General features: G+C 44.0%; 2 protein-coding genes across 4 annotated transcripts in view; one reads left to right on the top strand and one right to left on the bottom strand.

The window, feature by feature from the left end:
• The window catches only part of MIER1 (MIER1 transcriptional regulator), a 35,850-nt gene extending 34,393 nt beyond the window's left edge, over positions 1 to 1,457 (bottom strand). For 2 of the 3 annotated variants that reach the window (XR_013954093.1, XM_080601428.1), the window contains exon 1: positions 987 to 1,142. Coding sequence is in view for 1 of the 3 variants with exons in the window: in XM_080601428.1 (XP_080457554.1) it covers positions 987 to 995 (9 nt within the window). In the remaining 2 variants the exon portion in view is untranslated. Of the gene's footprint in view, positions 1 to 986; positions 1,143 to 1,339 lie in introns of those variants that run through there. The other variant, XM_080601429.1, reaches the window with a different exon arrangement.
• Positions 1,458 to 1,807: 350 nt separating this feature from the next.
• Positions 1,808 to 16,298, top strand: part of DNAI4 (dynein axonemal intermediate chain 4) — an 18,915-nt gene continuing 4,424 nt past the window's right edge. Inside the window, 16 exon segments of the mRNA XM_080601427.1 lie at positions 1,808 to 1,936; positions 2,454 to 2,616; positions 3,797 to 3,975; positions 5,686 to 5,798; positions 6,025 to 6,181; positions 7,640 to 7,779; positions 8,971 to 9,120; positions 9,605 to 9,796; positions 11,010 to 11,260; positions 12,610 to 12,696; positions 14,431 to 14,582; positions 15,633 to 15,702; positions 15,704 to 15,767; positions 15,770 to 15,790; positions 15,991 to 16,026; positions 16,029 to 16,117. Coding sequence (XP_080457553.1) covers positions 1,902 to 1,936; positions 2,454 to 2,616; positions 3,797 to 3,975; positions 5,686 to 5,798; positions 6,025 to 6,181; positions 7,640 to 7,779; positions 8,971 to 9,120; positions 9,605 to 9,796; positions 11,010 to 11,260; positions 12,610 to 12,696; positions 14,431 to 14,582; positions 15,633 to 15,702; positions 15,704 to 15,767; positions 15,770 to 15,790; positions 15,991 to 16,026; positions 16,029 to 16,117 — 1,899 coding nt within the window. The 5' untranslated portion in view covers positions 1,808 to 1,901.

Raw genomic sequence — 16,298 nt, forward strand, 5'->3', positions numbered from 1 at the left:
AAAAACAGATGGATTCTCAACTTTTAAGAATAGATTAGTACATTTCGTACCAGTCACGGGGGAAGAACGCTACTTCGCAGTTTTCACTTGGGAGAGAAAAATAAAATAAATCTAAGTAAAAATTCACATCTACTCAGGAATTTCAAGGGAAGAGAGGGAAGAAACCTCATCTGTAAGATATTGTAACACCGAACCCTCCTGCCTTTCCCAAGTCCGGCTGAAAGGCACGTCCATCCCAGAGATGAGTTTTTTTACGGTGTACCCCTCGCACAAGCATTTCCAATCCATCTGCTGATGCCGTTCAAGCAGCAAACCACCTTCAGACCGGAACCTTAGGATGATTTGAAGAAAACTCGACGAACTATCCATTTGGCCGTCCTAACCTGCCTCCCAGGAAGCCGAGGAGCTGCTCTTACAGATCCTACCGGGATGGACGAACCCACACCTCGATACCCAAGCACAGATCTCCCTCCGCTCCCCCAGAAGCGGCCAGGAAGCCTTCTCCCACCTCCCCCAGCAGCCCGTCTCCCCCTTCCGGGGGGGGTCTCCCCCCAAGGGGGCAGCAGGGGCTGCCCTCTCCTCCCTTCAGGCGAGCCCGCTTTGTCTCAGCCACCCCGGACCGGCGACCGAAGGCGACGGGCACCCGCCATACCCCCAGGCCGGGACGGGGCCGCGCCCCCCCCCCCCGCCCCGCGCCCCCAGCAGGTGGGGCCGGTCCCGGGGAGGGCACGGCCCCGCATCCCCCCCCCCCCCCCCCCCCAGTCCCCGCATCCCCCAGCCCCCCCCCCCCCGGCCGCCGCCGGGCCGCGCCCCCCCCCCCACCCGGAGCCTCCCGAGGCGCCCGGCGGAGCCGGAGCCTCCCGGGTTGTGGCGGCGGCGGCGGCGGGGGCGCGGCCCGGCCGGGAACTTGTTGCTCGGTGCCGCGGCCGGGCCGGGGCGTCCCGCAACTTCCTTCCCGTGCGCGGGGCCCGGCGCGGCGCTCTCACCTCCGCCATGTCGGCAGCGCGGCGGGCCCGGGAGGTGGGGGGGGGACGGGGGAGGGGGGGGGCCGAGGCGGGGCGGGGCGGGGCGGGCGGGGCCGGGCTCACATCGCCGCCGCGGCGGGGAGCGGCGCCGCGGGCACGGGCTGCGCGGCGGGGCGGGGGGCGGGGCCGGCGGCACGCACGGCTACGTCACCGCGTAGCGGCGGGGCGGGGGGGGAGAGCGGCGCGCGCCTCCCGCCCCGCACGTCAATCACGATCGAGGCCACGCCCCCACGTGCAGAGGCCACGCCCCCGTCCTGTCAGCGCGGCCCGCCCCCCCCCCCCCGCCCCGGCCCGGTGCCGGTGCCGGTACCCACCTGGGGCCGCCGCCGTCCGCCGGGACTCCGCGGGTCCTGCGCGGGCACAGCGCTCGGCCGGGCCTGCGGGGGAAGCCCAGCACAACACGGCCCCGCACCGCACCGCCGGGCTCCGTTCCCCGGGACGCGCGCGCGGCTCCCCGAACCCCCGGCGGCCCGCCCCGGTACCGAGGGGCCGCCCGCTGGGCCCGCACCTCACGGCGAGGCTGCGGCCGCCTCCCCGCTGCTCCCGGGGCCGGGATCGGCGGCCGGCGGAGGCAGCTCCCCTCCCGCCCGGGCGGCCGAGGAGCTTCGCGCTCCGGTGACGGAGCGGGAGCGGGGAAGGGCCGGCGGGGGCGGCCGGGCAGGCGCAGCCCGGCGGCGCGCAGAGGCCCGGCACGGGCAGGCCGCCGCCGCTCCCGCTCCCGCCGCAGCCGCCGGGCGCCAGCACAGCGCGGCCCGCGCGCGCCGCGCCCGCACCTATCGGCGGCGCCCTTCTTGGCGGCCAATCCGGGCGCCGCGTCTTGCGGCGCGTTGCCGTGGTTACCGCGCGACGCGCTGCCCCCGGCCCGCGGCCGCCGCCATGCAGGGCCCCGGCGGAGCCCGGCGGCCGCTCGGGTGCGTGGGCACCGGGACCGGGCCCCCCCCTGCCCCCCCCCCCCGCTCCCCCCGCACCCCCCGGCGGCTCCGGCCCTGCGGGGGAAGCCGCGGGGCCCTTGTGTCCTCCTGGGCCCCTCCTAGCGCGGCCCCGCAGACCCAGAGCCCAATAAAACGCTTTAGAGCCCGGCCTTACAGCGGCCTTCCCCGCCGCGCCCACCCGCCTCTCCCCGTTACCTGTGAGGGAAGCCCCTCTAGACGCTAATCGGGGATTTTTCCAAAAGAGTCCCGTTATTCGTCTATTATCCGTCATCCCAAACGGTTTAAAAAAGCCACGGTATTCGCTTTGCGTATTATTCATCACCCCAAACAGTTAAAAAAAAAAAAAAGAAGAGCCACGTTACTCGTTTTATTTATTATTCATCATCCCGAACGGTTTAAATGCAAGTCAAGGAATAGGTGGACTTGTACATCATATGTGGTTGGTTGTGTTTTGTGTTGTCGTTTGGTGTGCCATCGCTTCTAATCCTGGTTGCAGTGTCAGGCAAGGATCGGGAACGAGTTTGGGCAGCCAGAGAAAAGGCAGCCTCGCAAGCGGCGCCTACGCGAGCAGGGCAGCGAGACGCAGGAGCCAAGTCACCATTTCCTACGGCAAAGCTGCGGACAAAGGGTCTCCTGTGGATAAGAAGTACGCTGTGCGGGTGAGAAACCACTGCCACCGGTACTGGAAAGGTTTCGATGTCAGTTACTGGGGATTTTAAAAGTTGTCGGAAATGAAGTGGGAGGGGGGAGAGGAAAGAAAAGGCTTGGCTGAAGTTGTAGAGCTGTGGAGAAAATGATCCAAGAGCTTTTAAGACATTCTGAAACGGTGACCATCAGTGCCCAAAAACAATCTGCAAGAAGAAAAGCCAAACAGTTAAGCACCTTTGTTTCTCCACGGTATAAAACCCCAAAGAGTAACACGGTTTGCTTTGTTTTTGCTATTTTTTTAAACTTTCTGTTAGTTGTGTGTTGTTTTTTTTTTTTCCTGGTGCTTTGGGGCAAGGGGCTACATCTGACTTGAGAGACTTCCAGAAGTCAGCTGTATAAGCCAATCATACATTCTACATAAATTAACGTAAACAGCATTTTAAAGCAAGTGCAGTTACTTCAAAAAAGTGTCTAAGCCTGGTATGACGTTCTTTTTCAATATTTGCCCGCACTGATTTGAAGGTAAGCGACTTAAAAGTAACACTTCTACTTTAAGAACTGCTGCTTTCAAACCTACAAGAGAGATGTTAACTGTGGCGTCTCTATGCATTTGCTTAAAAAAATAGAAGATACTCATACCATAACGTGAGCATCCTGTTCAAAGACCTTGCTGAATACCTTACAGCAGAGTGATGTTTTGAGCAGTATAATAAAAAAGAGGCATTGTTTCTCCACTTGCTTTTGCTGTACCATTAATTTGATACGGGTAGTTACAGTCAATAAGCCACTCTTGGTAGTGATTACGGAATAAATAAGCCAGAAAAGACAACAGGGATGAACAAGAAGCAGCTCAGATAGTGAGATGAACGCAGTTTTTTGCAGATATTTTGCACCATTTCTGTAAAAAGACCTCCAAAGAAGTCCCAAGCAAGGGTGACAGCCTTTCCAAGGCTGAACCCTACTGGGAGAGCAGGAATGCAACCCTCCTCGCCCCTGCCACTGGTGCGTATTAGGCATCATTTGCACGACAGGGTTACCTGTCTGTCCTGCCAGAGGGCGAACACCTCCCTGTGCTGCATGGATCAGGGTCTTCTTTTTGTTCCAGATAAGATAAAACGTTGCATGTGTCTTCACTGTCGCTTGTTTGGGGATGGCAGTGAAACCACTCTCATTATTTAAACACCCCTTCAGGTTTTTGATGATGAAGGGAAGGATGTGACACCCCACCCGCTCTTCCATTCAGATCCCGATACTGCTGTACCCAGGCAAGCCAAGCTCCTAGCATCAAGTGATTATTCTGGAGGTGTTCTCTCCTCTTTTCCCATGCATCAGACAGGAGGGGACAGTAGTTTTGTAGAGCCCTTCTCAAGGTAAGTCAGTCAGCTGTTGTCTCTTAGCTCCTGCCTCACAGCGTACCTATCCTGCAACGGGCACACGTCTGCTCTTCAGAGGGGATGAGAGCTGGAATCATTGTGCAGGGCTAATAATTACACTGTATTAGCAAAATACGTAAATTTACTTGCCATAGTCGTAATTTAAAATCTGAGGGAAAGTAAGGAATGGAATAAGTGCAATCAATCAGTACCGGTGACTACGACGGGCTCTGTGTAAGAACTACTTGCTGAATGCTGATACGTGCAGCTGAAAGCAGACCGCAGCACACGCTGCTGTGTTACTTCTAGTTTTATTCAAATTCTCCCTCCTAAAGCACGTTCTCCTATGTAACATTCCAATACGGACCATTTTTAGAGATGAAACATGCGCACCACAGTTTGAAAATGCAAACATCCATCCTACAGGTTGTGTACCGGTTAGGCCTGCGTGCAAAGCTACGTTAGAACCTCTGCACAAACACGTGGTGAAGCACTGTCTCCACAGTAAGGGAAGCTGTGTTCCAGCTGTCTGAGCAAGACTGCACAGCTAAGAAGGGGCCTCTGCAGCTTTTCCATATACTGCCCCAGCTCTGCCTTCCTCACACTTCTGTCTTCGCAAACTGGAATACGTCAACACTTACTTAAAAACCTATTTTTGTGTTTAAAATGAGAAATAATGAGCCGCATCGCTTTATCGGATGGTGTGTACACAGTCAGATTGCATGGAGAAGAGATTCTATTTATTTAGTCCCGGGGACTAAAAGACAAATTCAGCAATGGAGGAAAAAAAAAAACTACAAGTTAAATAAAAAAGAAGCGTTATTTACTGTTTTCTTTGACAAAGTTAATGCCATTGTAATTTCTGAGAAAAAGAGATTGCTCTTTGAGAACAGTCTTTTTGTCATGCTTCCTAGGGTGGCTGATCATAAGGGGTAATCCTAGAGATAGGGATACTGAGCAGGAGCAAATACACAAAAAATGGCTTAAAAATACAAAGTGTCTCCTGAAAATAAATACGTCCCTTTTGGAGACTAGAGCTCTTAATTTAAAAGACAAAATGAAATTATTTTACTTTAGCTTTAAATAAAAATCTTAAAAATGTCTTTTCAAATGCCTCTTGTATGCTTACAGTTGCTCACACTTAGCTTTTGAGGAAGAGAAATCTGCTAAAAAAACCTCTCAACTGTACATCAGTTTTGAGTTTTACTTCTAGTTATTATCACAGCTATCCCCTCTATGAACATTATCTATTTTTTTTTAACAAGCTAATCCCTTCAAATGAGTTTCTTGTGTATTTCAAAGACCTTTCGGCACATGCAAAGCCCCAGAGGATCTTAATTCCAGTTGAGAACAGTGCTATCTGTAGGTACATGTTATCACACAGCAGGTAACCAACACTTGGCATTATTGTATGCTAAGAATGAATCTGAAGCTCACCAGCTTCGTTTCCATCAGTTATTTAATGCCTTGGGATATGCTGTCAGAGGAATTCTTCCTTTTAAAGTCTTTTTCAATCCGCTTCATTATTTTCTTTGTAAAGCCTTCTATGACTTCCTTCACAAGGCAGGCATTCCTGTATGTGCTATTACAGTCTTCTGTGGTTTATCCTGATAACAACGCTGCTATTTTTGTAGTGCTTTGCTAACGACGTCTGGACTCTCACGTATGGACTCTCACGTACCATTTCTGCTTATTTCTTTGTTACAGAAGGATGTGTGGAAACAGCAGTATTTCTAAACCAAACGCATCAACAATGGAGTTCATGCTAGATGAAATTGTAGAACCTGGCTCTCAAGGAGACACAGCTGTTAGCTTATCTGGTAAAGAACATACGCTGCATAATTATAGATTTAAACGGTTCTTTGGAGCACTGAGATTTGTGAGAGACTGCAGTCACAGTGCATGCGAAATGCCCAGCACTACAAAGGAACCCAGCGCCTCACAAGTTTTGGCTCCCGATCGCTGCCACGCTTTTAGAATTAATTTGCCTTCTTTTAAAGTTGGAGCAGAAAAAGTCTCGCTTGCTAACCTCATGTAATTTGTCAGATGTACAGGTGAGGCGAGAGGAGATAGAAGAGCAACTGACAGAAGAAGACTTAGATAGGAGAGTGGATATTTATCTCACGGAGACGGAAACTATCTGGATGTTGGATATGCCATCTGTTGTGGCGTCTGTAGAATCAGAAGATGCGGGAAGAATTCTGTATGTATATTTGTAGTTGTTTACATGCGTGTAGCATGCTCAGCACACCCAATTTCTCCTGACCACAAAGTCCTCAACAGGCTGCTCACACATAGGTTCGGTGTTTTGACTACTACAGCTTGCCATTTCATCTTTGTCTGAAGCCATATTGGGCTGAATTCTCTCTTTTGACAAGACTGTCTAAACTTTTTAACACCTCCATTTTGCTGATCAAGTTCATGTCCTCTTTCACTGGTAAATGAATGCAGATTAGCAAAAGCAGGGGATGCTGACAAGAGAACACACAGGGAATGGGGGAAAGAGAAGATGGAGAAGTGGGGTGTACATGAATTTCATGATTTAACAGTCAGAAATTGCAAACCTCTGGACTGATTATTATGTTTAGCTTTACAGCCAATAATTTCTTAATAACAAAGATATAAACAAACTAGGCAGGTCTTGGCTTCTTCTGAAGCTCTTTACAGTGCTTCTAGCTAGAAGAAACCTCACCCACCGCAGATGATTCTGCCTTTTAAAATGTTACGCCTCCCCTCGGTAATATCTGGTTTGTTTCCACTTCAGAGCCTCCTCCCTGGACTAGCATGAACTTTGGTAGGGAGTTAACCCAGAAGGCAGTTTTTTTGGCTTTCACCCAGGAGCTGACTGTGACAGAGTGCAGCAAAGTTGTCTGTGATGGATGTCAGACTGATAGACTTGTCACACAGCTTTTGTAGACGTAAACCCCAAAACCTGGGATGCAGCGTACTGCAGCTGGCAAGTTAAACAACTTAGGTAAATGAGTTTTTTCTGCTAATATACTAAGTTCGTGGTAGGACTCCAACCCCCCCACTGTCTGTGAATCACACTGGAGTAATTTTTTTGGGAAGAAGGAAGAGGAAGAACATTCTATGAATCAGATGTAGCTGGCGTACACAGCACATATTGCCAACTCTATAGGAACAGGCAGTGACTGTTCCTGAGTACAGCAACCTGTTGGTGGATTAAGGCCAGGTATAATCCACGTCTGCTGTTAGAATATTGAAACCAAGACAGTAGAAAATGTTTCACGGTTCCCACTGACCATTTCTGCAGACCTGAGGGCTGTAAGAAACAGAAATGTACTAATTCAGTTTTGTCTCTTGGAAGCACTGCCTTTCACTCCCAGGTGACAAGAGCTGTGTATTTCTGAACTCATCTGGATTCTGCCCAAGCTCGAAGGTAGTTGGGAGTAGAAATTTTTGCTAAGGCCCATCTCAACAGGCCATCTCTGTTTCAGAACAGCATCACAAGGTCAGAAATAGCTGCTGAAAGGTGGTATGTGGAGCGAAACAAAATCTGTAACCCCCCCAAAAAAAGAGCAGTAAAGTTAATGACATGGACTACACTCTTCTGTTCAACTTGTGCTTAACGACATTGAGAAGCTGAATGCAAATGTTTTTCAGAAAGCAAATATACCCCCTTTTTTTTTTTCCCCCCAAGGGAGCGTAATAAGATTTATGTTGACATTTGCAAAAATAGACCTGGTAATGATCGCTTCGTAGAAAAAATGATGCAAACCATTAACGGAGCTGCAAAGAACAAGGAAGTGCAATGTGACAAAATCGTCATGGAAGATAAAGGTAAACACTCTGAGTACCATACAGGAAAGGCTATTTAGTAAGAGCGGGCTCCCATTTACTACAAGTTCCCTTGCCATTTGTATCCTTGGCAGTTGGGTTTATTACTACATTTTGTTTCCTCATTAAATATTAATCTGGGAAAACACTAGTATATAGCTAGGTCGTGGGACCTCAGAAGACTCCCCCCACACAGGTAGGGTAGTGAGGAAAGCTTTCTTTTCTTTCTGTCATCTCTAAGCAGGGAAAGATGTTTCATCAACTTTCACTTCCAGAGCTTTAAGTTCAGACAGGCTAGTGTGATGGTGGTGGCCTTCTCTGCCTCTCCTAATACTTGAAAATCGGTACTGGTACACTGTATTTGTTGCAATAAAATAGTCATTATGCTGTCTAAGAGCTGCTGTGTCCCATCTGCCTCTGCACTTTACAAACAGAGTGCTTCTTAGGAGGCAGAATTTCACCTAATATTCAACTATGCCCTTGAAATATGAAAGTAAACAGTTCCCATTTTTCCTCTTAACTTTTTAGTGATGCTAGTTTGCATTTCTATTTGTCATAATGCAAAGAAAACCTCTGTTATAAGATTTAAAATCTTGGGGAAAACAGAAAATCTTGGCAGTCTCACAAGAAAATGCAATTTTACAAAACATTCAACTTCAATGCCGTAAAAAAAAAAATTAGAAGAAATATCAAGGTTTTGGATGTGTGTGCTGAGATTTCCCTCACTATGGATCTTTTGTTTGTATGGGAGGCCAAAGAAAACTATGGGGAATGCTATTCCAAACATTTTTGCTTTGTGCTCTTTACTGTATGTAAAACGAGTGAAAGAAAATATCAAAAGGAGAACTAAAACAGATATTAATCTGGTCTGAAAACACATCTTTCCCTTTTTGTGTGCCTTCAGCGTCAGCAGGGCTCATTCCAACCCATGTTTGAAGAGCTGAGCACACAGAGGCAAGGTTACAGAGCACTGTTTTGTGGGGAGATGGCCCCACTGAAGGGAAGCCATGCACCCAGAAGACCGTGACGCAGCCAATGCGATCACACAGCAGCTCTTGCTGCTGTCTGACCCTCAGTTTTGAAGCCTCTCTGTCAAACAGTATTGTATAAAAAGTAAATCTTTCTCAGCTGTAATTCTTTATAATTATGTACAGAAATGAAGGGCTTTTACAATACAGTGTAATTAATTTCTAGGGATGGTGGTCACTTCCTGGGACTTGTATGATTCCTTTAATGTATCAGAAACAGAACCTACATCAAAAGGAGAAGCCACAAATGGGAAGAGTAGCACATCTCATATGACTAAAAAGCATGACCAGACTGCATCTGTGACTTTTGCCAGAGGTAACATTTTTCTAGGAGGTTTACATTTCTGTGGTGTTTTCATTCTTCTAAACCATGTGTATCACTCTGTTGCATGGTACAAACTACATGAAGAAAACGCTCGGTCTGCCTGTCTGGCACTTGAAGGAGAGATGGCTAAAGATTCTCAGATCTACACCAAGACTTTTCTATACAAACCCTTTATAAACCATCTTAAATAAAGATAAATAGTCGTTGACAAAGTTTGATGGTACAAAGTTACTTTGGAAAGTAGAAGCAAAACACAAATCGTGAAAAATTCTCGAAGTATCTCATCATATTGAATATTTGAGCAGTAAGAGAAAACAAAACTAAAGCAAGAAAAAATTAATAGTGGAAGGTTTTTTTGATGACAGATTCTTCTATGCTTTTCGCAGGGGAGGAAGAGGAGACTGTTTATCTCTGACTTTTATGTGCAAAATGTTATCACATTAAAACTGTATTTTCCAATATTATCTGTTGTCAGGCAACATAACTTCTGTGACTACTTTGGAAAGTGCTGCTCTTGCCAGAATCCATGAAGGGGAGAAAAACCGTTTAGAAGCTATATTGACATCAGAAAACTTTCAGCAGGATTTATTTTTCATGGAGAGGGTTCTAATGGAAAATATTTTTCAACCCAAACTCGCAGCTTATCGACAATTTCCTGTCCTTATAGGTTAGTTTTTTATTGGCTAGCCCATTTTCAGCACGAGGCCTTGCATACTATTGAAAGTCAAGGTGTCCCTCATTGATGGTCTTCACAGATGACAGGTATTTAAGAAACAGACAAAAAGAGTTTATGAAATGTCAACATCAATTTTGCAGCTTTACACTCACTTCAACAGACATTCCTACAATACTTGGTGGAAGAATGGAATAAATGAGTTTTGAGCTTGAATTACTTGAGATATTGGTCAAACTTGTTTCCTGACAGCTAAGATACAGATTAATTCTGCTATTTCTCCAAATTTTTAATTTTTTTTTTTAGGTCAGTCTAGACTGATGGCAAACAGAAGTTTTAGCATGATAGCTGTTGGGTTTCTAACAAAGTGCATTCATTGCAGAGGTGTTACTTAGACCCAAGCACTAAGTAACGTTGTACCTTTTACAGGAGTTCCAAGTTAACACAGGAATAAAAAATTATTCATGGGTTATTAAAAAAATTATTCCAATAATCAGATTCAAACTGCTTTTACAGTATTGTACCTTTTCATATTATAGAGAGCTTCAGATTCACAGGCAACAAACCTGTTGTATTCTGTCACTAACGGGCTACTGGCTAGTTGGAGCGTGATAATGACTAGGACTTTTGTTCTGTCACTATGACAGTTATTGTGATATTATTTTGTTACCAGTGATCTGGGATCATTTTATGATTTGCATATTACATAAAGTAAACAAAAAAAGCACTTAGTCTAAAAATATTCTCTACACTTAGTTTTGCCAAATAACGAGCAACTTTCATTACAGCACATGTAACTTAGCTAAGGTGTTACAACATCAGTGCTTAAGTATGTCCCTTTAAAATTTGGTATCTAACTTGATAAAGTCCCTGTTTAAACTAGTTTTTTAATACAAGATCTTAGAAACATTCCTGGTGGGGTGGACATAAATTCATAACTGCTAGTTGCTAGATAGCTAAATCCACTCTTTACACAGACCTTGAACGTAACTGGCACACTACAGCCTGATCCAGACATCTTTTATGTCCCTGTCACCATCTCAACCACAGTTTTAGTAGTTAGGGTATCTTAATGCCTCAAAAATTCCCTTTTTATTTTTGCTGTAAAGTATTTGCTGAAAGGACAATTTTTTTCCTGTGAGGTGAATGACTGAGTTAAAGAAGTGAAGTGTTACTTTTCGGATTCTACTATGTTTGTGCATTTTAGATCCTGCTGTTACATCAGACAATGTCAGTACGGTAGTTGCTGTGAAAGAAGCTAAACAGGAAGAGCATGACAAGGGAAAGAAGGATAAGGAAGAGCAGAAGGAAGCACTTATTGACCCATCAATTCCGTCAGATCTAAATAAAGCCTTGGAAGAAACTGTGCCTCCCAGTTTGGAACAACTATGGTCATATACGTGTGATTTAACTAAGGGTCACAATGTGAGCAGCATGGCTTGGAGCAAAGTAAACCCAGTGAGTTAACAAATTGCTTCGTCTAAGCTGTTTACATAGTGGTATACGTAATTGTCAGGGTATATAAACTCCTGATTTTTATATACTTTGCTGGGAGGGATCTCGAATTGCTGGATGCATCCCTACAGTCAGGTGGGTTGTGTTTGCATCCCAACATCTGTATTTTGTCCTTCCTTATAACAGTACCGCTACATTATTCTACAGATTGGATGGCTGCCTTAGGCTTTCCTTACACATGTATCACAACAGCTTTAATTGGTCAGGAATACATCAGTTTACCATGGATAGTCGCCCGACCAACAACGTTAAGATAATAAACTTGGTCTATTACAGAACTGGAAGTCGAAGTATAAACCCCTACCACTGAACTATTGCCATTGATAGAGTTTATCCATGACGGTTTAGAGACCATCTTTGTTTCTAATAGCAATCTCCCAAGAAAGCTGCATTCATCAAGATTTGAGCAGAAGATGTATAATAACAGGTGCAGATTTTTGAGCAGCTGGCCTGAGTTTATTTAATTCGTTTTCAGTGGAGGTGAGAATGCCTCAGACATCTCCACTTTCAGAGTAATGTAAGGCTTAGTTTTTCAACAGAGCTCTCTTAGAGCTGCAACAAAAATAATGCATAGAAGGAAGGTAAAAAGCAGGTGAAGATGAGCAACATAAAACCATTCAGATTTCCCCATGGGGAAAAAAGAGAAAATGGAGAACACTGCATAATGTAAATACACCAGATCCCCAGATGTAATGAAGTATGACACACTTAACAGACTTCAGTCTTAGCATTCGAAGGCAAATACCTACCTACTTTTAGAATATTAGCTTCACAAACTGGTTGTTTTGTGTAGGAAAAATATAACTAAGGGAGTTGAAGACTAAAGTCTGATGCTGTTTCTTATTTTTCCTTACGGAAAAGAGTTAATGGAATTCATCGAACCTCGCCACCAACAGCTGAAAGCTAAGTTTGAGATGATCATTGAAACTCCTTCTATAGCTAACATTGATAGAGAAGAGTAAAATTAGTATTAAATATTCTATTAAACACTGCACATTAAAATACACTTGTAGAATACTGTATATCCATCTTTGGAAAGGGACTTATTTTTTAATGGCCTTGGGGGGAAAGGGTTGCAAACACAACTGACAGTGACTATAATTGCATTTTTAGTTGAACAAGTTTCCACTGTTCTAGAAATTCTCTTTGTGTGTGTTATGCTACTGGCATACAATATAAACATGTTTCCAAGCTTTGCACTCAGAGTCGCTGTTAGTAGAAAGTTGCCTTTTAAAAATGTACAACTGAACGTCAAGTTAAACTGAGATGTATCTGTTAATCTGTGCTTTTAGGATCTTTTGGCTGTTGGTTATGGAGCGTTTGATTTTAAAGAACAGAAGAAAGGCTTGGCGTGCTGTTGGTCATTGAAGAACCCCATGGTAACAGCAGTATCAAGTTTGTTTTCTTTCTTCTTCAGTGCATTTTCCTGCTGTACTATTTCTGCTATATTTAATCCCCTCTTCCAAAAACAAGCAAAAAACCAAACCAAATCAAACCAAACCAACCAAACAAACAAAACATAGGATCTAGCCAGGAAGGTTCAATTTGCTAGCCCAAACCACACATTTCTGGAAAACTGATTTTGACTGCACTACCTGGTGATGTGCTTAAGTCTTGACACAAAGAAAGTGCCTATAGGATGCAGTTTAGTTTCTGCACCTGTCCATCCTCTCAGTTGACAGTGCCAACAGAGGTGCCAACTGTTCTGGTGGTTTTGTAATATGGATATCTGTTTGCAGGAACTGCACTCCTTGTACGTAGGCCACCAAACAACTAACAGATGGTTACAGCTCTCAGGTAATACCAGTCTATTTTAGGCAACTTAACAACGCAGACCTCTATATCCCATTTCCAATTCCTAGAGCAACCTACCCAAGACTATAAATCAGTTTTGTTATTATTATGGGTAGACCCAGGTGTGCAGATCTTCCTGGAAAAAAATATTTTTTTAGACTAAGAGCCTTGAGTACAGCAAATGTGAAAATCAGCCTTTTACCTTTTGTTTTTCAAACACTTGTTCAATACATGCAAACTCCGATTACAATACATCCATATTTTAAATTTAAAGATTATCCTTTCCAATCCATTTTCTGTTATACAATGAAATTCAATGTTAGCCTGAAGGAAAAATATACAAAATTAAATATGTATGGTAATTTTTCATAAGAGTGGCAAAAAGACAGTAGATTTCATTGATGCAATATTTAAATTTTCATATATACATCTGAAAAGTGATCCTTGCAGATTTTCTTTTAAATTTAGACATTTTAAAAAAAGAATCTTGGAAATTTCCAGTACAAAATGACACAGTAAAAATTATCTGATCACCAGCTGGATTTATTCTACAAACTTCCCTTGGCCAAAAATGTGCATTAGACTAATTTAAATCATGCAGACTCAAACTTTCTTTAACTTTTGATGCATCATTATCACATCGACAACAATTAAACGTGTTTCCCTAGCATCATGATAGCCCTCAAGTGCCTAACATTAAGAAATTAAACCTCGCATGCATGCTGAAATACAGTTCTTTGCATACTGATACTTTACTGTTTCACATTCCAAGAGATCAGTGCAGTGACTTTAAGGGTTTAACCTTACAACAGAGCTGAACCAGTTCTTTAGGAAAAATAACATGAAAATACTGGTTTTACAGATTACCTGAGGTACGTTAGATTATATTGCATCTTCAGCTAAGTTTCTGCAATTAGAAAGTCACTTGCCTTCCAACTGCAAGATAGAAAACAATTGGAAGAACTTTCCAAAATGTCGTTTGTTTTAAAGAGAAAACAAACAACAATAAAACCCCACACTGTACTAGGCTGAATCTTAGGGAACTTGATTTTTAGGTTATTGGTTGGAATAGGCCCATCTATTTCACAGTGTCATATTTCTGCACAGTCTTTATTTTTCCCTATTTTTATCAGTACACCAAGAAATAATAAACTCAACCATTCAGAATATAATCCCTAATTTTTGTCTAGAAGTAGTCACTATGGTCATCAGTACTTTAATTTCCCAGCATGGCCTGGCAATTTATTATCCAGTGTTGAGAACACCAAGGTAAATTAAGAAACTAAATCAAAACATTCTTATATTTTTTTACTGGTCAGTGGCCAGAGCGTATTTTCCAGTGCGAGCATGGTGTTACTGCATTGGATTTTTCTATGGCAAGCCCGAACCTTTTAGCAGTTGGGATGTACAATGGTACCATCACAATCTATAATGTACGGAGTTGTACCACCACTGCAATTCTGAATAGCAGGTAAGGCTATGATTTGCTGTCTTATCCCATCTTGGTCAGGTCTTAGCTTCCCAGTTATGGATATTTCTTTATTTGTTATTTGCTGCATGAATAGTAACACTTGCTAAGTAAAGCTTGCTTGTGAATACTCAGGGATTTTGTTCATTTTTTTCATTTCCAACTTTCATCAGTACCTTCCAGTTCTGACTGGAAATGCCTATATAAACACGTGGTATTCTCAAATAATAGAGGTTTCTGGAGAAAAACTGAAGGCACAAAAGATCTGTAATAGTGCACAATTGCCCAGAAAGGGACAGAGTGGGGAAACCAGACTTTTTTCCATCCACCTATTTACACTGATACAGCCAAATCCTCAGACGCTGCCCTTCTCCCTCTGCACTGCCATCACTCTCTAATCTTCTTTCTGCCAATAAATGCTTACATTACTTTAACACCAATACAAAACAAATTCCCCGCATTGGAAGGGGAAAATGAATACTATGTTCTGGCTTTTTAAGAAAGTGCAGCAAGTTACCACCTCTTACGATTTGATGTAGTCACCGTGTACTAAGTAGGACAGTCCTGCTCCAATAAACAAATTCTTACTAGAGACTAGCAGTGGCTTTTGTGTTTTCTCACTGATTCCACTTGCCAAAAAAGGGAGCGAGACATAGACATCAAAAATAAGTGAGATAAGCAGGAATTACAAAGAAATGAGAGAGAAGGGATGATGAGGGAGACATTTGCCCTGAGGCCAGCTCACCAGGTCTAGGGAGTTCTCCTACAGGACACGGATTGATTTCATGATTCAGGAATCAACAAAAGGTGTGTCAGCACTTTAAAAAGGGGCGCTGAAACTGAATATAAACATGTCTGATAAAAATAAAATAAAATTTTGGTGTAAACAACTGGTACTGGGAGGTACATATTGTAAGAAAAGCTAAATAGCATTTCTGTCATAATACTTGACATTCATTGCAAAGTGGAAAGTTATTTCCACTTTATTTCCCAATTATTTTCAAAATGTTGTCTTTGTTGATATATAGTTTATCACGTGTGTTTTTTGTCCAGAGATTCTTCAGCAAGACATACAGGTCCTGTATGGCAACTGAAGTGGTTGGAACAGGACAGAGACAGCAGCAGATGATGACAAGAGAGAGAGATTAATCTCCATCTCAGCAGATGGCCGACTAACCAAGTGGCTTATACAGAAGGACTAGATTGCACTGGTAAGCATTTTCCCCTGCAGCTTTTCTGCACAGGGCTAATAACTGGAATAGCAATTGCCTGATTTTATTTCAGGTGACACTCTTTATACACAGTTATTACAAGCAAAACATTTAAGAGCTGTTGAGAATTCCAGAGAAGCATGTGACAGCGCTATGAATAACTCATATCTGTTTGACAAAAACTCTTGCTATTTGCACAGACCTGATGAAAATAAAGCGAGCAGGAAGTATGAAGAAAACTTACCATGTGAGAAAGAAAGGAAAAGTGTAGTTTCTCATCTCATATCTCGGCAGGCAGCTGGAATGTGCTTCGACTTCCACCCAAAGGTAGGCTCAGCAAGTCCATCGGGGCTAAAGTACTGTACAGAAAACTATGCAGCAGAAGTCCAATCCTCGGCTCAAGCTACTGTAATATGCACTAGCCTGGGATTCACCACTGGCATTTAAAGCATATTTAGTTTTGAAACAAATACTTCTTAGTAACAGTTTTACCCCAACTGGATGATAG

The sequence above is a fragment of the Anser brachyrhynchus genome, assembly GCF_964034855.1.
Source record: "Anser brachyrhynchus genome assembly, chromosome: 8".
Lineage (NCBI taxonomy): Eukaryota > Metazoa > Chordata > Aves > Anseriformes > Anatidae > Anser > Anser brachyrhynchus.